Genomic DNA, 21,962 nt, shown 5'->3' with positions numbered 1-21,962 from the left:
AGGTATTTTTGAGCAAAGTAAAATGGAGCAGTCATGAGGAGTTTGGTACATATGAAAATGTTTTCCCCTCTCAGCATCTGCTCACAATGTAAATATGAATTGCGATTATATGTTGTGAAAAAAGAGTTACACTGTGCCATTGATTAAGTAAGATGGAGATTATTATTATTTTTTTATTGATTTAATCGCAAAGCAATTTTTACAATAACTAATAAAATCCTCCTTTTTCTAGACATCAGCATCTGATTAAAGGTTCATTTCACTTTAAAAGGTTGTGTCTTCCGTTACGTTGTCGCTCCGTCGATTGTGCCCCTAATTTTGGAGATCAAGTTCACGTTGATTTGACGTCAACATGCCTGACCAGTTTGTTCCTGAAACATCTGAACTTAAATGGTGGAGAACTAAGTCACACCAATCACACATCTGCTGTCTTCTCCACTCGTCAGGAGTGACCATAGATCGTTTTCCTCCAGAGTTGAGTAGTTTGTTAGTGCTCTGGCTAAGTATTGTAGCCTAACGTCTGTTAGGGCGGTGCATTCCAGCAGCAGGTGCTGGGTGTTTTCTACTTTGTCGTTCAGTTTACAAAACCGACAGGTGTTAATGTCTGATAAGGCCAGAATTTCCTTTGTTCTTAATTGGTTCAGTCGAAATCTCAGAAACGTTCTACTCAATCGTTTGTCGGGACATTTTCTTAGGTAACCTCTTACCTCGTGTATTTTCATCGCCGGTGATGGAATCGTTGATGTCAACGAGTACCTGTTTGCTATGTTCAACGTGTCGATTCAGTCCAGTTCGTACATTCTCTTTGTCACTTTGTTTGGATTAGTTATTAACAGTTCTTCTGAACAGTCCAACTTGAGTAGTTGGAGGTTTTCCTTCTTCCATCCTCTTAGTATCTGGTTGGAGTCGCTATCAAGCTCTTTCTTGATCAGGTCCAAAGGTTTGGGTTTCTGTGGGCACAGCAGTTTTCTAAACAACATTAGCGAGGCTCCGGCTTTCGATGTGGTGAGTGAAGATAGATATAACTCCCGCCTGATTAGTGCCATTGGTGTTGTTTTTGCCAGGTCTAAGGTTGATCTCCAAAAATGGCTCTCCAGTTTTAACCAGATTGAGTCGTGGAGAGATGGCATCGCATCAACCCCGTAGAGTAGTGCCGGTACTACCTTCATCTTAAACAAGTTCAAAGCCGGTATGAGAGAGTAGCGTCCGTATTTCCGGTCCAATGCTTTGGCTTGTGATGTCAAGGCTTTGAGCTTGTCCCATGGAGATTATTTTTTAATAAAACGTGTTAAAATGACTAGTGGTCAGTGCATTCATTTTGATTCCACATTTAATGCTGGAAATATTAGGCCATTTTTGACCTATACGCCATGCCATTATTCTGTTTCAATTTCTGTTTTGTTCTGCTCATGCATAATATATGGAGGTTCAACTAAGGATACTGTTATACACTAACACATCCCCATTAGGGTTGAATGTGCTAAAAGGTGGGTATAAGGGCAAGAGTCCTGCTATAGTTCCAATGTGATGAGATGCTAAGCGGCCTACATCCCCGTACTCCCAATCATTTTGTTGCAATGCACAGAGAGGGTTGTATCATGGGAAGCAGCAGAGACGTCTGCCAAGGTTCTATGTCATAAGCCGGTGCTGCTGTCACATTTTAGAAAAAGGTCCAAGAGCCTTCCTACACTACGTGGAGGTGGGTGCGGGGTGGGTCTTCCTCGTAAGAGCCTGCACTCTTTTAGCTAGCCGACATTTCGAAGAGAAATAAGCAACAGATTCCTGGCGCCTTTTCCAGGCTCGGTGGAAAGATATTGCGGTGGTAGGCTCTTCTACTTTTCTCTGTCCTTGTCCCTTGTGAGGGGACTTCTGGAGGAGCTGGCTTGAGTCACTGCATTTCCAGAAGGGTGCCCACAAAGTTCCAGGCAAATTCATTGTTCAGGTGATTGAGCACAGCACAGGGCTACAGGTATTGGTGAATTGCAGGCCATGTAGGTTGCAGCTCTTCCAGCGATGGCACAAAACGCAGTTCGTCTTGTGACTGGTTAGGACCACCAGTGCAAGGGAGGAAGTCGCCTCCTTCGGATCTTCCCGGTCACTCAGCAGTGGAGGTCGCAACAGCAGTGGTTACTCAGCGGGCTCTGGCGGTCATTGGCGTCTTCATCCTTTGGGCTTCTTCTTTGGAATCTTCTGCTCCAGTGGTTGACTCAGAGTTTCTGCTCCTGGACCTCAGAATGTATGCAGGAAAACTGGCTTAACCCACCAATCATATTCCATGCAAAATTCGAAACTTGGGGATGGATGTCCAATGGGGACAGTCATCCTCCCAGTCAGACGTGGCACTCTACAGTACAAAGGACTGGGGAGGAGGGGGATATGGGTTGACCCTCCCCACTTCTTGTACTGCCAGTCACTCAAAGACCCTTTACAGGCTTTCCAAGGGAAACCCGGCGAAGACAAAGCAACTAGATATACCTCCCCCACCCAAGTAGGTAGAAGACCTAAGAAAGGACAAGCCATCTCTGTAAAGGCCTAAAAAATGTAATTAAAAAAAATCTGCTTTTGGGTCAATGGTGACCCTGGTGTCTGTCCCCTACAGGAGCAGCGATGTCAGTGTACCATAAAAGTTCAAAAGTTGTGTAAAAGGTACACTGCCACCAGCATGAAAAGAGGAACTTGTCCAAAAGTTACTGGAGAAGTGAGAAAAGGGAGACACAGTTTCCCCTCAATACTCCACCTGGGGTGTGCTGATCTCACAAAAGAAAGTACAGGTAGGATAACATGATCCCCTGCCTTGGTAACAGTGTGCGAACCAAAAGAAAATAAAGAAACATTTACAGCAGAAGTTCAAGGAGCTTCCAGTAACGCTGCACAGAAAGTGCAGTTTGCTATTTGAGTAAATTGTAGATGCCTTGAAAATTGGAGGAAAGCATCACTCCATAAAGAATAACTAAAAACAGGTAACAAGGGTTCCCATGATCAGAGTTAAAGAATAAGTGAGTGTGGAAAAAAGTTCCCAATCACTCAGGAGAATCCAACAAAAATACAAGAGTCCAGCAAACAGTGCTGGGCGAACTCACAGAGAATTTCACTCAAGAAGGAACATCTATTCTAACATACTTTTGCATGTTTGCATTTACAGCAAATGGATACCAAGTGTGGCTGGCACCCTATGATGGCCATGCCAGATTTTGCGTGTCCTTTGGCCATACTGTTAGTTGGCCTTCTTCCAGGAAACGCCATATATGGAATACCCTTTCCCATGGAAAACTGCTGCTTTTGAGGACAAAGGGCGGTTCATGTGCAAGCACGGATGTGGGTGCTTGGACTGCTTGGTCTCAGTACACATTTGAATGCCTGTTGCTAGGTAGATGTGGATAGCTAGTGGTCACCAGGGCTGGAAAGCCACTGGGTAGGCTAGTTTTAATGGTCCAGACCCTTTACCATTGGTGGGCTTGAGCATGCTCCCAGCCTAAATCTTGGATAAAAGAAGGGCTCCCGTAACTATTCACCCGATCATCACTGGAGCCAAGACTTCTATAAAGAGCAGCCCACTGATGACCAGAGTACAAACCATGCAGATGACCAGGATGCTCCTCTTTCATGATCACAAAAAGGCCTTCAACCCATGGACTGGTGGGATCAACCAGTCTCAACCCCTGCTCAAGGATCCGTGCCTGCAGTTCAGGCGTATACCTGGACCAACCTTGCTGCAGCCATCACTGTTCAGAGCAGAGATTGGAACTCTGCAGACCTTCAACTTGTGCCAGAAGTTGCCTGCTCCTGCATTTTCAGCCGCCTCTCTCTAAGGGAAGCGGTGCTGGGCGTGCTCCTGTGTTCGCTACTGTACAATCACCTGTTAAGTCTGACCGCAGAGTCTGTCTTTGTTTGGGTCTTCAACTGAAAGCCATCTGGAATTTACTCCAAAGTACTGCGACCGACTGAAGCCAAATCTTGTGAAACAAAGTATGTCTTCTTTATAGACAGCCCTCGGAAACGTAAGCAAGACAGAAGAAAAAGCCTGCAATCAGTTCTGGAACAAGTCTACATACCTGTTACTGCCCTCATCCCTCCTCTCCCCCGCCCCACAACTGCCCCGTCTCTGATAAAGTAACAAGGGCATAAAGTATTGGCACCCAACTCACTCTTACTTGACCTTTAGTGGCAGAACCTGGGTTAAGGATCCCTCCCTAGGCCTATACTAGTGTGTTGGGATTGAGTGGCACCCTAATCTGAACTGTATCTAACTTTTTATGACTCTTTAATAATCACAAACACTGGCACTGCAAATCTCTATTTAAACCTACCTGCCGAGGAAATACTTTGGAATTGGTGGCTTTTGGGCACAAGACTCCAAACCATCTTGAGGTTGAACTTTATAAGAGTTAAGGGAGCTGATCTGTCATTATTCTGAAGAGTAATGCTTACTTCTAGGCATTTGAACACTTGCTTGTCACTGTTCAGTGAATCAAATGGATTCCATCTATCCTAACAGTGAATGTATAGATCTGGTTTAAAAAGGGTTTTGTGCGACAATGTAAATAATGAATAGAATTTGTATCTGCTTAGCGTTAACTAAAGGCCTAATAAATAATTGTATTTTTATACTTACCTGTAACTGCAATCGCTGCTGTTGCTCGGTTTGGACTCATTGTAACCCACACCCTTCCTGAGACCAAGCCTGGCTGCTACCGTACCTTGATTGGGTTTGGCTAACTTCTCAGTGTCTTCCCTATTCACCAGAATAGAGTAGCCTCTCAATATCATCCCACCAGGGCTGATTTTGGAAATCCACCTCAACTCCTGGAGCTGGTGGCGGCCGGGGATCCCAGCCACCCCAATCCCATCATTTTAGCCTGTAAGTAACATGCAACTGTCAACGCAAATCACTTTTTGAGTAGAATAAGGGACCTCCATACATTTTTAAATATACACAAACTGATTGACATAGGGACATGTTGCGAGTCTTCTGTCTTAGTATTACGAACAGAGCTGGAATACCGTAGTAAGATCTGAAGCTAAACAACTGAGGAAGAACAAAAAGAAACCCAGTCCACCGCCTTCCAGAACTCCTTCTACTGGTCTGTACCTCCTGGTCTCGGACCTGAATCTACAAGAAGCCAGACTGCTGCCCCCACACGAAAACAGTTCCGTTTCTCTTCAGTACAGAAGCATCACCAGCAGAGGTCCCATTTTACAAGATCTTCACGACAAAACAAGTGTGGTACAGGAAACACAGCCAATGGCATCTCACATTGAAAGTGCTCGAGTGTTGACAGCCAGTGACCAGAAATTTCCAAAGACGGGAACCCAACTGCAAAATGACCTGTACTCCAATTGCCTGCAGAAGGTACATATGATTTCGGAGCCAGTTCCTACTTGTAACCTTGGGCTGATTTTTCATATTGGCACACCATGCAGCATCAGGAACTGCATCTGTGAGGCAAGATTGTATGCAGTACCCTTTGGGTGCACAACAACATCCCTGAGCTCGTGGCAACAGGAACCCAACCTTTGGTATAAGTCTGTACTACACAGGTTGATAGTGTGTTGAGCAGCCAGGCTTATCTCAAGAGGGGTCAATGTGAGCTGTCCGGGAGATACACAGAGATTTACAGTGACAAGTATTCAAATAAACTCTTACACACAAGGTTTCTTGATTAACCAATTATTAATTTAACAGTCAGTTTGAGTAAGTCTTCTTCAGAAGGACAATATAATAGTAACGCACAAATACACTCCAAAATACACACTCTTAAAATTTCTAAATCTGTAAGTACCCTTTTGGGATGGCACACAGACACTTCCTACACCGTCAGGTGACTTTAGTAACTAGGACACTGTGGACATTAATATACCACTGTTTGCATTTAGAACCAGACTTAAGAGTACGTCAAAGAAAAAGGTTATTGAACAAAACAAGAGATCACACAAATATTCTGAAGCAGGAGAGTACTTTTGAAAACCTCCCAATGCAAAGTTAGTTAACCCCTTCCTGGAAGGAAGACCAAACACAATGTCAGAGGGAAGAAGGGTCATTCAGGGAGCAAGGCTAGGTCAAAGTCAAAGTCAATTGGGCAAAATTCTAGGTGAGCTGAAGCACTTCTTGCAGGTAGATAAAAGTATTGCACAATGTTTTAGAAGTCTTTGTAGAAAAGAAGAAATCAAAGCAGGGCCACAAGCCGATTAGGCTTGTGAGGTAAAGAAGCTGGTAGCAACTCTACAAAAGCAACCACGACAAGTCTCAACTGAGAACAAGTGAGGTTACACAACAAGAGGTAAGTTCTCTTAGACTTAACAGTACCTTTGGTTACAATAAAAGGGCTTTGGCTGGCTTCTGTTCCTGTGCAGCTCTGCAGATCCTGTGTTCAGTCGTGGGGACAAGAGGAAGGACGTCTGGAGGACTTCTGCACTGCAGTCGGTGACAGAAAAGGACCAACTTCTATTCAGTGGCACTTTGCTGAGACACGAGAAGCTGAAACCGCAAATAGCACTACCGCAGACTCTTGGCCGTCGAGATGGGCTTTCCTTGCATCTGGGGTCCAGCACTCTGTTGCAGTGGCTCAGGCTCGGTCAGTCCTGCTTCCTGGAGCTCTTGGCCAACTTAAAAGCAATGCACACAATCTGGTGTTCCTCTCCCTGGCTCTACTTTTTACAGCAGCAAAGGCAGTGGAAGTTCAACCAGCTCTGAGAGAATTTCCAGGTGGTTTACTTTGGAGTTGATTAGTCCCACCAACTCAAGGGGAGAAGTCGTCCTTGCAGGGCTTCTCTAGTCGAGGTGAATTCAAAGCTTCAGCACAGCAGCAGCGCTTCATCAGGCAAATCAATGGTTGCAGCAGGTGTCTCTTCCAAGTTCTTCTTCGGATTCCTTTGTCCAGTGGCCGACTGCCTCCCTCGCCTTTTATGCAGGTTCCTCCCATTCATTCCAGCGTAGCTGCCAATCACACAGCAGGGTGGCTGCCCTTGCCAGACAGCCAGCCAGCCAGACAGCCAATCACCTAAGAGTGCATTACTATCTCCTAGGAGACTAAGCACAGTGAGTTTCGGGCACCTCCCTTGCTTCCTAGCCCCCGCCAGAAGCCCCTGGAGCCAGAGGAGGGCATCACTCGTGAATCCCGCCAAAGATAAAAACGAACAAAGGGACCAAACCTGGTTTGCCGCGCTGAGTAAATCTCAAGAAGGACCTTTCCACAAAGAAATGGCGAAAAAGAAGCCCGGGGCCATTTTGACAAAAATGCCACCCTTGGGTGCTTAACTGCATCTGGAACGTAGCCTGCGGTAAAAGCACACCAAGGTAGTTAAATTAACCTCTGCCACCAGCCATTCATCGAGGAAAGGGTAACAGAATTGTTACATGAGAAGCTAAACAAAGGGGATACTAAGTAACCCCTCCAGCACCCCATTATAATGTGTGCTGGGTCTAGAAAATTTAAAGTGTAAGCAAAATCAATTTCACTTCACTGCTCTTGGAAACAGTACTTTATCCAAGAAAAGGTATTTAAACCTTGGGGAAATGTGAAATGATTTCACTACACTGAAGGTGCTGTGACACAAATGTAAAAGAGGACGCCTATGGAGTTTGTCAGACTGCACAACCAAAAGAAACACAATAAACACATAGAATCAAAAGGTACAACATCCCGAAGTTCACCAAAAGAGCTGGGGGTCTCTAAGGTGGGAGGAATTTAGCACTAAACTGACAATTCTCACTAACAGTATCCCACTCAAACAGAAGCCATTCCGTCTCTCCTAATGATTTCTATCAGTGGGTTAAACCCTAATGGCTTCTAAAATACCCAAGGTAACCCAGGGTGTATGAACCACTAAACCTCGTAGCCAAATGACTTGGATTACTGCTAGACTCTGCAAGTGATCCTAGCAAGTGGGGACACGTTTCTCATAGCCAAGATCACTCTTAGAAACTGTATGAATTACTTACAGTAACATCTTCGCTTATGTTTTTGGAGTTATAAAGTCTATATTTCCATAAAGACCTGTGTATGGATATGCTTGTAGTCATAGCAATACTGTTACTCTGTATTCTGGTCCACTCCGCTCCCTCCTGTCCTGCTCGACCACAGCCACCACTAGGTGAGCCCAAAGATATAAGGATTTCTTGTTTGCAGAGGTTTTACACACACAAGCTGGATACATTCTAAAAGGAGGCCTCAACGTGAACAGCGTAGACTTGAGGTGGAGAAAACGGACAGGGCTAAACATGCAAATAACCTTGTTCATTCAGGATGGATCAATGGCTCCATAACACAGATACTAGTGTACTCAGTTCTAGTGTCTGACCACTACATTGAGACGGAGACCCGGACAATCTAAGTAAACCAAGTTCCACTTTAAAAAGATGCATTAGTACTGTTGTAAGGGGCCCATGACCAAGCTTGGGCACAGTAACTACAGGGCACAACCATACGCCATGACCTGCAAGCAATGCAGGTTAGGGTCTTTTTACCAAGGCACCCCAGATCTTGGCACAGTGCCACAAAGGCAGGGCTTCAGATGATAACCTGCGTTATCTGCAGGCAGAGGCAGTGGGCCTGGGCATGGCAACAGAATATGCCTGGGTACAAGCCATGTCCTGCAGCTACTTCAGGTAAGAGCAGTGCCCCAGGAATGGCCATGTTGCGCAGCACTGTGCCCAGGTCATGCACTTAGGTCACACCTTGGGCACCCAACCTGCAATGCAACTGGTATGCCATCATCTGTATGTGGTGCAGGGATAGTGCAATTTTATCCTGCCCACCAAATATGCAGCCTTGTAGCTTATCATGGCCGCAGGCCAGGCTCGCTTGCAGTGCAGGCATGGATAGACATTGGCCAGGTGCAATGCACATAACCCACATGGATGGCCGCAGGCCATTCCCTGTAGTTGGAGTGGGCTTAACCTTAAGGTAGTCTGAATAAGAGTTTGACCTGAAGCATATGCTAAAAGAGTTTGAATCTGTGGTGTGCAGGTCGCATAGTGTTTGTGACAGCATATTAGCTAATCAGCTGCGGTATCAATAATAGAATAAACACAAAACAAAAAATATGGAACCATAAACATATAGGTGGCTGCCTACCCACCTGTAGCTCTACTGCCTCCCATTCAAGCCACTGGCTGCTGGACTCCGTGAGGTCTTCCCCACGGGATGCGAAAAAGAACCTAGAAAACAAATATTAGCAGTCAGAGTTTACGCTTTTTCTATTTCACAATATTAAACCAATCTTGGTACTAACGCAACTTCACTTACTGAAAGTATAAGATGCACAGTGGGATAACAAATCGATGGGGGGGGGGGAAATGGGCTGGGGGCAGGGCTCTTATTCGTAGTGATTCAATATTTGGTGCGGAGCCAAAAAAGGGGCTCAGATAGCCTTAAATCCCAAGTAGCTATTAAAGCTTTAAAGAGGAGTGGCCTCTGCAATTAAAGAAGTGACCCAACAGAGCCAATCACGTTTATATATGTGCAATGAAAGGGCAAACATTCTGGTTTAAAAGATGTATTTAAAAATATGATGTGTGAGCACAATTTGACCAAAATAAATATATTCAAATATGAAACCGATCAAATTAAAAAGGGGTCAGTACACCATGCAATCCCACAGTTCTTCTGAAATAAATCCTTATTCATACATACTAAGGCATCAAAACAATGTATTCTCTTCTAATTTCCCTTTCCTGTTTGAAAAGTATCTAATTTCTTTAAATGATGTTGTGATTCTAAACATTACTGGAGGGGACATCTGCTGGCAAAGAGCAGTATTGCAACTCATTCTAAAAGAAATTTGGAAAGGAAGTCAGTTCGGGGGGCCCTGGCTCAAGGGCAATATTTATAGACTGCGCCCTGGGTACTTTTCTGAAAGTAAGTAATGGACTCTAACTTTACTCGTCAGCGCAAGATAGCCAAAGATTTACTAATCGTGGTTTGTAATTGGTTATTTATAATGCTCTTAATACTCAGAGGTTTCTAAGGGCGGACCAGGGATTCAAACCTGTGTTGCTCAGAGTCGTCTTGCTTCCAAGGCGAGCACGTTGCCCTTAAGCTATCCTCCCGAGACAAAAATGTTTCCAAAATGTTGTCACCATTTTTTTTAATTAATCGTATAAATATGCCAGCCAACACTAGTTTCAACCCATCCGGGTCTTTACTAAGGCTGAGTCAGTACAGTAATTAACAGTTGGTGCAACAAAAATATTGCAAAAACTTTTTTTTTTTTTTTAAACAAAAGACATTCATAATGGTTATTTCATGCAATCGTGCGTAGGTCAATGGGTAGGAAAACAACAGAGGGGAAGGGTAATACACACTGTATTAGTATTTGTTATATTTTGTTAGCATATTCTGCTTGATTTAAGATAGGAGGGCTTGCAGCCCAGGCACGGAAAAAGCCTTATCCATGAGGTTTGAAAAAACCCCAGGTATGGTGGGTTGGTTGGAGAGTCAGTTTGATGAATCTGTATGCGGAAATTGGATGTGTGATTAATTGACATGGGGTTACAAGTACCCTTGGGGCCTAGGACTGTGATAATAATGGTGTCCGAGTGTGGATACGTGGTCCCTAGTGCCCTCGGGGGAATTCACCTAGTGTCATAGGGTGTGAATGATACAGTGAAATATTCAGGTTGAAGCATGCCACCCTAAAGAATTGTGTGGCATGTAGAAGGTCTTACTCCGATTGGGACTAATGGGGATGCCACTCCTGTGCCCATTCAGGTGTCTGTTGCAACTTGATATAATAAATGCCCAGATGGGCATGTAGCAGCTGAAATACAATGGAGCTGCGGGTGAGTGGTATCACTCTACCAATTTGGTGCATGTGTGCATTGAGTAGCAGGTCTCCACACAAAGAACGCAGTTATCTCAAAGTGATCTAGGCAATTGAAAATTAATTACGCGTGCCCGATCTCATTCAATTGATCAATGTGTGTGTGGGGGGGGGGTGGGAGGGTTGGAGAACTTATACAGCCCCTGCGGTCTACTTACCTGTGCCTTTCGGTGGTAGTGTAGAATGGTGCGTGGCCTGCAAGACTCTTATCTTAAATCAAGCAGAATATGCTAACAAAATATAACTAATCATAATAAGGTGTTTTTCTCTCTTCCCTTCCTTTGCCTGCCTAGCCATTAACATACGCACGCACGCACGACTGCGTGAATGGTGTATGTTATGTGATACGTTTTCATCTCCAGTACCAATTATTACAATTGCATTTCGAATTTATAGAAACAAATAATGTTTTGTTGTTCATCACTCGATTGCTCAAAAAACACACCACTTTATGTTTTGTTCTTTATACAAATCATGCTTCCGATTATGAAATTATCATTAATGTCTTTTGTCGTAAAACCCGGATGGGTTGAAACACGTGTTGGCCGACCTATTCAAGCTATGAATTCAAACAATCAGTACATATTTAACTCTACTCATCAGCGCAAGATACCCGGGGTCCATTACTTAACTAGTCAATACACGAGGTGCGGGCAAAGTGTCCACCTCCCGTGATCTTGCTGCAGTTCAAGCTTTGATACAACATGTACCAGCAACTAATCACTCGGTGCTGCACGAGATCATCCAGCCTCTAGTGCCCAATATCTCGTCTACTCTTTCTTCTGATAGATTCACACGTGGAGTGGTAGAGCCCAGCCTTCAGACAGGTTCAAACCTTTGCAATTGCTAATTCTAATAGGCTAAAATGAAGCAGTCACATCGCAATCAAGTTTATTGGTTAGTATCAAGATTGTACTGGCTCCGTTACATATTTCCACTATTCTTGAAAGTGAAATATACAGATGAAACTGTTGGGGCAAATAACACAAAGAATCGTTTTAACTTGAGTGCTTGTACAAGTGTCTAATACTGCAATGATGGACCCTTTTATTTGTTAGACCACGGTGGTGTTCTAGTAAACAGATAAACAGATAAATAGATTAAGAGATTATCTGTGAAGGCAGTTTGCCGTTCGTTTTTTTTAAGACTGCATGCACTCACTGGCAAATGGCGTTTGCCGAGAAGAGGACACTCCCACTCTCCAACTCGAGTGCAGGTAATCTCGGCTGACTCAGGAATGGTACCACACGCTCTGTGTTGATGAGAAGGGAAAAGAAAACAGACACATTTATTTAATATGTATACCCTACAGCTCCCAGTGATCTTCACAAATGGTTCAAGGACACTGAGCAACTGAAGTACTTTGAAAATGGCTTTACCAAAAGCGTGCTCAATACTTCCTTACAAGCAGCTAATAAAAATAGGTATCATATTTTATATTCAAGAAAAGCCTTACCCGTCTGTTTTACTTCCTAAAGTTAAAATACCCCCCACAACGCAAGAACAAAACCACAAGCAAAGATATGATATGATATATGGCATTTATAACGCACCTATACACAAGTGTTTCTTTTTTTTGTTGTTTTAAAAAAAAAAACATTTACATTACCACTATTACAGATAGCAAGACAATCAATGAATAATAAAAAGAACAATACCAATAACAAAGGAAAATCACAACAGTGTACACAGGAGAATGTACAAATCAAGATACATTAAACATTAAACCCCCCCTTACCCAACATCAACAATGCACAGTCAAAACAGCTGCAAAAATCTACCCCATATTTTCTCAAACAAACCCAATTTGCCAATTCTCCGAAACAGCACCCACTCCACGTTCACCAGGTCATGCATCTCAGACAACCATGTCCCAATGTCCAATGTCAAAGCATTTTTCCAATTTCTCAAGACGATTTTTTTGCCAATCATCGCCCCTATGAACAGCTACTTCTTCTCACTCAGAGTGAGATCATCCAAAGGCACATCACTCCCCAGGATAATCACACTAAAGTCCAGAAGAGGGAGACCAACAATCACCTCACCGAACACCCGTTCAATCTCACCCCAGAACAGTCTCACCTGCCTATAGTCCCACATTAGATGTTCCATCGTCCCAGTCTCACTCGAGCATCTCCAACATTCCGCATTCTCCAACAACCCCCTTTGATACAGTCTCTCAGGCGACCAATAGACTCGATTCAGAATTTTAATCCGTCTCGATCGCTCCGTGAGTCCCAACGAACACAACTTCACATTCTTGCACATGTTTTGCCACAAATCCTCAGTTACATCCAAGCCGAGCCTCCTGCCCCATTCCTCTCATAAAGAATCATTTCCTTGAAAGCAAGATACAAACACTTTATTCAAGGCGCGAGAGGTAGCAACAGAGTAACAAATCAGCAGATGTATGCCATTTATTTATTTTATTGGTCATTTGTAAGGCGCTTATACATCTAAACAGTATTTCAAAGAGACACAAGGCAAAAGGGAAGCGAGCATGGGAATAAAGATCAAACAACAAGCAAAGAAAGGCACAAATAAGCATAAACACAACGGTCCTACTAGGCCATGTGGCATTCGGATCGTGCAATTGCAGAGGAGAGTTGGAGGGAGGGGGGGCAGAGGTAAGCGCAGGAGGGTCCCCTGGGGGGGAAGGGGTGCCAAGGTGCCTGTTGTGAGGGCAACAGTAAGTGCGAGTGTGGTGGCAGCCCTAGAGAGGGGAGGTCAACCACACAACAAATAAGTGTGATTAAGGCAACACCACAGAAAGGCTAGCGCCCGGGTAAGCGCAGGTGGATGCTGGTGGCGTTTGGACACAAGTCGAGGATTTTGTATGGCCTCTTCAGGGGCCTGGTCGCCAATCTTAGTGAACTGAGGGGTAGTTAGCATGGGAGAGAGAAAGAGAGAGAGGGAAGGAGGAGAAGCGAAAGGTCTTGAGGAGCTTGTAGAACTTAAGAAGATCCGGCTCAAGAGAGAGAGGGAGGCTGTTCCAGTCAAGAGGAGGGAACCAGCCGAGGAAAGAGATCTGCCACCAGCTCTCTGCTTAGAAAAGCGGTTGACCAGCAGAGAGTTGAAGCCGGAGGATTGAAGGGATCTTGAAGGAGAGTATTTAGAAAGAGAGTTGTAGATCGCGAGGTCCAAGGCCTCAGACGGCCTTATGGATGAAGCAGAATATTTTGAATTTGATTCTTGCAGCAACTAGGAGCCAGTGGAGAGATTTCAGGGCGATAGAGATGCAGTCCCTGGGCTTGAGGCCTAGGATAAGTCTTGGGGGCCTGTTCTGGACTAAGTGCCATGTCACCTGCAATGCTGTGCTCAGACCAGAGGCAACAGTAGAACATGCCACACATATGAGCTACACGTCAATGATCAATTTGCTGCAACTCTGTACAAAATAAACAGAAATCATAAAACAAAGTACAAGGGGTCATTGAAAGATGGAGAAGTGCGGCTTAGGGACAAGAAGTAAAAAAGCATTGGCAAAGTCAATAGTTTTGGCTTTTGTATAGGCAATGTATTCTAACAGACAGATGCATGTGCGGTGTGGGCGTATAAGCAGTGAGAACGTGCATGTGTACTGTTACTTTTCTGGTTTGAGCTGCGATGCTTATGTTATGTGTTTATACTGACCCATACACGAGGAGCAGTCTAAAAGGTAAAGTAATTTAGTCGTGTAGAGCCAAACATCTGCATTTCAGAAAATTCAGGGATGAAAAAGACGTGTATCGCCCACAAAATGGTTGAACAATAGACCTGAGAAAGATTAACTTGCATAGAGAGAGATAATACGTAGGGACCATGGACGATCCTTACTCTGCGACTACGGTTTACTACATATACAAGCATTTTCTCTCACTATGTATATCCTTTGCAAGACTTGATATTATCATGATGCCTATAGGACATGGGCATAAGTACATCACATTAGGCATACTCGAGCACCATACACTATGGTGCAGTATCCGGACATACAGGAAAGACTTCAAACAAGCCGATTACATGTTTTTTTGTATGGATGACTTGGCATTCCTTGACTGGTGCGGGATTCTTATTTAGCTGGAGCCTGACGTAATCTGACTGGTGCTTAATATTATCCATCTACTAACTTATTTTCAGGCCTACTTGGTTTGTATACGGAAAGTTCATACACTTAGTCTGTCAGCCTATGCTCTTATTAACTTCTGGAGCATAGGGTTACCTGGGACAGTGGCTAAGTAACTAACAAAAGGCACAAGCTTTTGAGGTGCTTAGCTCTTCTAAATGATCAACCAAAGACAAAACCAGCAATGAAATTCTAAAAATATTCCTGGGCATTTCTCCTCAACTAAAATCAAATATCATAACCACAAACGTGTCGATATTAAGTAAATAGTGCAGGGATCGAAAGATTCGATAAGCAGGAGCTAAAAGCAGCTCATGGGTATTCAGCATTAACCAGTGACCAGGCGCTACCACTTGGAAACAATGAGCTAGTACATAGTGTTCCACAAATCTAACTCCCACTTAAGATGCAAACATTGTATTGACTACTATTTATGACATGTTATGCTTTAAATGCCATATATGTTTGCTCATGTTTATTTATCGATTGTCCCAAATGCAGGAGTTAAATTCACATAGGTGTGTTTGTTCAGCTTCAGTCGGGCTGGCGGAGCTAAAAATAACTCCTGGTAGCCAGTGACGTCAAGCTAACCAGGCTAATATGGCTTTTAACCAGGAGCTAAATGCCCCCCCCCCCATCTACCCTCAATTTCGAACCCTGCATTGTACAGTGGTTTAAAACATTTCACACATCTGGTAGTGGGGGGGGCAAAGAATCTAAGTTTATGACTCATTCAAATGAAGACTAGCAGTAGGTACTTGGACCATTACCACATGGTTCCGTTTCCTCTTCAGACGTTTCCTATTATGGTATAATATATCAAGCCATGGTAAATCTACAACCAGACAGGTTGTACAAAAAAAAAAAAATAAAAGAAATAAAAGAAACGTAATGCAGTGACCGTCCAGAATTTCCGAGGAGCATGGGTACTATTGTAAATATAGTATATATATCCTGGGCGGGGGGGGGGGCCCAAAGATGCTTACATTAATGGTCACCTCTCTCACTGTTTCTCCAGAATTAGTTGGTAGACCCTACGCTTCTCATAGCAATGTATTGTAAACGCAAAGCATCCCTTTCTTTTGTATGCCCTGAACATTGTGGCCCATCCTTGCTCATCGCAGTGATCTTGTGGTAACAGCCAGTGAGACGTGGGGGAAAGTAAACTGTGCTTGTGGCACAAACCGTAGCACACACCCCTGCTGGAGACGTGTGCTGGTGGTAGAGAAAAACAGTCGCTCAACATTTTAATGAAATCACTTGTTGCTATAGAAATGTGGAAGACCCCCTCACCTCAAATGCATTTCAGCACAGACTTTTGCATATCTCACTTTATTATCCAAGTTTATGTCTGGAGGCTCGTTCTCACCGATTGCAAATTGCTTTCTAAATCTGGGCGAAATATAACAGACTCAAGCATCAGCCAGCCACGGCAAGTGTTCTACATTCATATAGATTTTACTGATGCAAAATGTACTGGCGGAGCATAAAGGTAAGCGCATGATGGATTATGCAAAAATAAATAAATAAATAATAATAAAAAGGTAGGATTAGGTGGACACTTTCAGCAATTATACTGAGACGAATAGATTAGGGGGATCAAAGTCCAAAAATTGAAAAGATCGGCAAGGCAGTGGCAGAAAGGTTATGGAGTATTAGGACATAACAAAATAAGTTGACAGGGAGGGGACTCTGTTCCACCATATGAGGTAGGGAACCAAATACCAGGCTGAACCCAGCTGAAGTCAATAAGCTTTCTTCATGGCATGATAGACAGCATATCGTGGAGGGACAATCCAAGTACAAGAAGTTGGTGGGCGTTAGGAGATCGCTGCTTCTTCAGATGATCCAGCCTGGGGACTGGTTCAGGATAAAAAAGGGGCCATCTATATACAAGGGTGTGTCAACATTTTCTGACACGGTTATGGTAAGGGAGGTTGTTCGGGAATGCTGCAAGAGTCTCTGATGGTTCAATGTGGAAGTGTTCTAATCCCAGGTGGGAAGTTAACGTAAGGAAGGGGCTCAGTGGGAATGACGAATACTAAAAATAACAGTTTCACTGTGTGGGAAGAAAAAAAAATGAATGTTCAAGGTCAACGGGCAGGATCAGGATGTCAAATGAGGGAGGATTCTGAATAATCGATTGTGAAGCAAGACACACAAGTTAGAGACGCAGCATATAGTGGCTGTGTACCCCTTGAAGTAAATCATGCTAGGGTGCTGTGGAGACCACCTGTGTGGGCAAAGGACCATATATCCTACAATGTAACACTCTGCATTGTTGATTGTGCGGTTCTAAATATAAGGAGTGATTTTCACTTACACCTATTGCCCCAAGTGGGACTTGTATGTTGTGTTAGTTAGGTTTTCTTCTAGGGATAGTTTGTTAGCCTTTAAATGCTCACAGAAAATCATTCCTTGAAGGGAGAGTAGGGGCTGTTGTATGCATGGCTGCTTGTTCCACATTCTAGGACCCGGAATGTGGAACCATAGAGCGTAAGACGTTCGGAAACAAGGCTTAGATGGGAGGACTGGAGGTTCGGAAACGAGGCTTAGATGTGAGGACTGGAGGGTGGAATTGATCACAGGGGTCTTTGAATGGAGCGGTGTGAAATAAAAAAACTACCAACCATGTGCCTCACGGAGCAATCAATCACAACACTCAGCTGCGACCAACACAGAACTCAAGACACCAGTCAGTGCATGAAGGCTTACATGCACGAGTGGTAACAACATAGCCAGAGAGAAAGGGCATACCAACATCACCATGACACATGAGACTCTGGTTGCCCTCACCCCTTGTTCCATAGAAGCACTCAAGCGGGGGACAGGAAAGCTAACGAGAGATGGGCCCAGCTCTGCTGGCACCCTCATGATTCTCAGGCCCCGAAGTATTCCCATTCACAATGAAAATTGTGCGCCATACCAACAGGAGGGTAGCAACAAGTCTGCCTCGGACGGAACTTTGTACCTTGCAGGATCCAAGCATCATGCCCCGATGGAAGCACAATGGGTGAACTGTCCGGCGTTTGGAATGCCAATAACCATGTCTGCTCCGTAGACAGAGCAGAAAAACGCTGGGCCCAGGTTAAGAACTTGACATGCCCCCCCATGATAACTTACTGAGGACAATAATTCCAGAGGGAGCATACATACCATAATATCCTACTTCCTCCACGTAACAGGGTTCAAGCATGGGCATCATTAACCCCAGCACCACTGACCTGACCGTATTCTTGCATGTAGAAGGCAATGGGAATTGGCTGGAGCAACTGGAAGGTGAGGACTGAAGCCCCCCCTCTCGGGGCATTCCTTGTCCCGATATCAGCATCATGGCACCAGCAGCAAAGTCCATTAGAACACTTATGGCACCCACTAGAACACCACAATCCCTTGGCCTTAGCACAGCGATCACCTATTTATCACAGGGTTCAGGAGGAGACGACCACTATTGCCAGAACCCAGGAGCAACCATGCAAGATCCATTTCGAAGCATAGATGACGAGCCCTTTGTAATGTGTCACCCCTCCTGGGAGCATGGTATCTCCCAGGAGCTTGTGGCAGTAGCCACGTGACCACTCAATAAACGCAATGAGTGGCTTCCTACTCAGTCCTGGAGTTTGCAACTATGGTGTGCTGCGTTTTTGATTCAGCAGCACCATGCTGGTGCTGCGTAGTTGCTAGAGGGCCTTCCCTACCAATCCCTCCACCATGATGATGCCCCTGGTGGGCAACACTGTCTACCCTGACTGCCTGCCAGGCCAGTAGAGCCCCTGCTGGGAAACTACCTGGTACAAGCCGGTGCCCCTGCTGGGCAACCCCGGCGTTTGTTGCTGAGGTCAGCCTGGGTGGCCCCGGGCCATGGAGGAGCCCGTGTGCTCACGGGCTGACTGGGTGCCCCAGTCTGGAGCTGCAAGCTGGGTGCCCCCAGCCTAATTGTCATGCCGGGTGCTCCCGACATATGCAGGGTGATCCCTGCCCACAACTGTGCTGTGTGACTGCCTGGTCTCGGTGCCCCCAGGCCTGGTGTTCTGTTGCTGGACCCAGTGTGGGTTCCGTGTGGTGCTTCTGCCCCCCCCTGATGGGGTAAGGAGGGACGGGGTGTGGTGTCGCCTTTACATCTATGGAGCGGCCCGAGCCCCCGTGCCTAGTGTGGTGCGGGTTGCTGGGCTGCTGCTCCTGTGCAGCGAGATGACGCCGCTATGGCGGAGGGTGGAGGAGCACGCACAGATTTACAAGTGTGTGCCTTGGCAGAGTTTGCCTGCCAGAACCCAGCCGCAAAAAAATTTGCCTGTATGACCCGCATTTAGAAGATAAAGACCTTAAGGTCATCCGGTATCCTATGCAGAAATTGGATTAACAGTGATATCTGCAGTAGAACTGAAGTCTACACATGAATCATCAAGAACCTCGATAGGCAGAGAAGACACTGATAGTGGAGGTTTGGGCCACCTGTATGAAAAGAAGCTACATTCAGCCTCAAAATTCCAACAGCAATACAATTGGTTAACCTGTCGCAGCCCTGATGAAAGTGGTCTTTCACCACTGAAACCGGTCGGTTTACCATAACACTGCATCGGCACATCTGAATGCAATATGTCAGAGTACAGTGTGATCTACCCTAAAGAAGCCAAGGGTTGATCTAGGATCATCACTGTATCATATACACAGAAACACAGAGAAACTTTGTTAGACTATCAACATCAAGAAAAAAACTAAAATGAAAAATAAGCAGACCTGAGGACTGTAGGTCCTAGTTATACCAAGTATTCCCACCTCCCAGAAGACACATCCATCTAGGATGAATGGGGGTCTTTTTAAACTAAAAAAAACTGCCCTCAAATGAAACTGAATAAAGTTAATGTTATTTCGTTTTGAGGACAGCCTTTTATGACAGAACAATAGAGGTTTTCCTAAAAACTCTTTGTTTTCGTGAAACCATTATGAATAAAATTGCCCAAATCCCATTGTGAAGACACGTTATTAAAGGGAAGATTTGGGTCCTGACCACTCCTACGGTCCAGTATGTGGATACCTGTGTCTCCCAGCCAGTCCCCCCCTGGTGGGAAGAGAGGTGTAAGGAGTGGCCCGTCGTCCCACCACCAGTACCCTACCTCTGTGGCCCCAAGGTTTGTGGAGTTAGCCAAAGTGGCCCCTGGGCCCCTCCCCCCCAGGCCCCTACCCCCCCCCCAGGCCCCTACCCCCCCAGGCGCGGCTTTGACAGCCTTGAACTGTGGTGTCACTGTCCGGAACGGTTATTGGTGAAAAGCATGAACTGGGATCCTGCAACTCCACAAGTACGTAAGATGGACACCACAGACATCTCCATGAAGGCTGGGAGCACGCAAACCTGGACTTGCTTAAAATGGCCCAGTCAACAGGCAATGTAAAGTTGTGAACATCTGTATGTGTGAAGTACTTTATATGGTGCCAGGAGCTCTCATTGGTGCCGTTCAGTGACCTTCATTCACCCAGGTTAATAAAGGGTCCTTTGATAAGGGGGTGAAACCCTCCAACATGCCACCAACCCTAATATGGGTATATGCTAAATGTGATTGCATGTTTAAATGTCCAGTGAAGTGTGTGATGTGTTTGTTGCCTATGGAAAAGGAGGAGTGTAATGTGTCACCCCTCCTGGAGCATGGTATCTCCCAGGAGCCTGTGGCAGTAGGCACGTGACCATACTCAATAAAAGCAATGAGCAGCTTCCCGCTCTCCATTCCTGGAGTATGCAACTATGGTGTGCTGCGTCTTGATTCAGCGTAGTAGCTTGAGGGCCTGCCCTCCCAGGCCCCCCACCATGGCAATGCCCCTGCTGGGCAACGCCGTCTACCCAGGCTGCTTGACAGGCCAGAAGAACCCATGCTGGGAAACTCCCAACTGGTACAAGCCAGTGCCCCTGCTGGGCAACACCAGCGGGCCTCAGTGTCCCCATACCACAGAGGAGCCTGTGTGCCCCCTATCTGAGGCTGCAAGCAGGGTACCCCCAGCCTAGATGTCACACTGGGTGCTCCCAACATATGCAGGGTGATCCTTGCCCACAACTGTGCTGCATGACCGCAGCCCAGGGTCTGCTGGGTGCCCCCAGCATGTGGGTGCCCCCAGCCTTGGCCCGCCTGGTCTGGGTGGCCCCAGGCCAGGACATAACACCCTTGAAACCTCACATTTTATTAGAAAATAATAATTCCAATTTAAATACACCGCATTTAACCTACTGAGAATGGATTAGGTGAATGCTACCCGAGTGCAATCATTGATACGAAGAAACGACATAACCCAGTCTTGGAGAAAGAACCATTGTAACCCACATTTACGAGCTATGTGAAAAATAACCCAATTTTACTATAGCTCCGTTGTAAGGTTGAACAGCAGTGATTCCAATCTGCCGTCCCTTGTTCAAGGCATATTACAATAATGTAAACATATATTCCACTGCTCGTATTTCACTTTTTTATTTCAAGATCTTAAAATGTTACATGATGCAAGATCTGCAATGCAACTGAATTGGGGCATGATGCAACACGTTTCGTGTTCCTTCAATGAACAGCTGTCTTCTTCCAAAGAGGAAGTACAGTCCGTGCCCCTTAAATAGCTCTATAACACCAAGCCACTTACCTTCAAGGCCTGCCCTGTGAACCTGCACATCGACCCCGCACTTCGCCGCCGCTGCAAGAACTTTCAGGCAGTGCTGTGAGCCCGCTGAGTGTACGATTAGCCTCATGATCCCCACTCTCTACGAAGCCGGTCTACTGAAAGTGCAGGCTAGTTCCTATTTGAGAAACGGACCCAAGCAACGTGCCCGTTCGTCATCCTGACCGGATTTGCATGTTACGTTCAGATCTTGTACATATGTTCTATTCGGAAGAATCCGCGATCTTCATTACCTCCACGTTCCTCTTCCTCGTCACAGTGCTTACTTCTGATCCCCGCCTCCACGACAGGAACCCCTTTTCACTTTCTTTTCTTCTTAGGTATAATACCTCACACTTGCCCATACAATCAGGAGAATGTCATCAGAGAAATACATTTTCACATA

At 45.3% G+C, this 21,962-nt stretch overlaps 1 protein-coding gene across 2 annotated transcripts in view; it reads right to left on the bottom strand.

The window, feature by feature from the left end:
• The window catches only part of MARS1 (methionyl-tRNA synthetase 1), a 413,330-nt gene extending 391,620 nt beyond the window's left edge, over nt 1-21,710 (bottom strand). The window contains exons 1-3 of one of the 2 annotated variants that reach the window (XM_069653588.1): nt 21,542-21,710; nt 11,983-12,073; nt 9,079-9,157 (exon numbers count right to left, since the gene is read on the bottom strand). In XM_069653588.1, coding sequence (XP_069509689.1) covers nt 9,079-9,157; nt 11,983-12,073; nt 21,542-21,647 — 276 coding nt within the window. In that variant the 5' untranslated portion in view covers nt 21,648-21,710. The remainder of the gene's footprint in view (nt 1-9,078; nt 9,158-11,982; nt 12,074-21,541) is intronic. The other variant, XM_069653589.1, reaches the window with a different exon arrangement.
• Between the last annotated feature and the right edge of the window lie 252 nt (nt 21,711-21,962).

Source organism: Ambystoma mexicanum, chromosome 3q (genome assembly GCF_040938575.1).
Source record: "Ambystoma mexicanum isolate Mex_15411 chromosome 3q, UKY_AmexF1_1, whole genome shotgun sequence".
NCBI lineage: Eukaryota > Metazoa > Chordata > Amphibia > Caudata > Ambystomatidae > Ambystoma > Ambystoma mexicanum.
The sequence above is the reverse complement of the archived record's forward strand: the minus strand, read 5'-3'. Positions and strand labels throughout refer to the sequence as shown.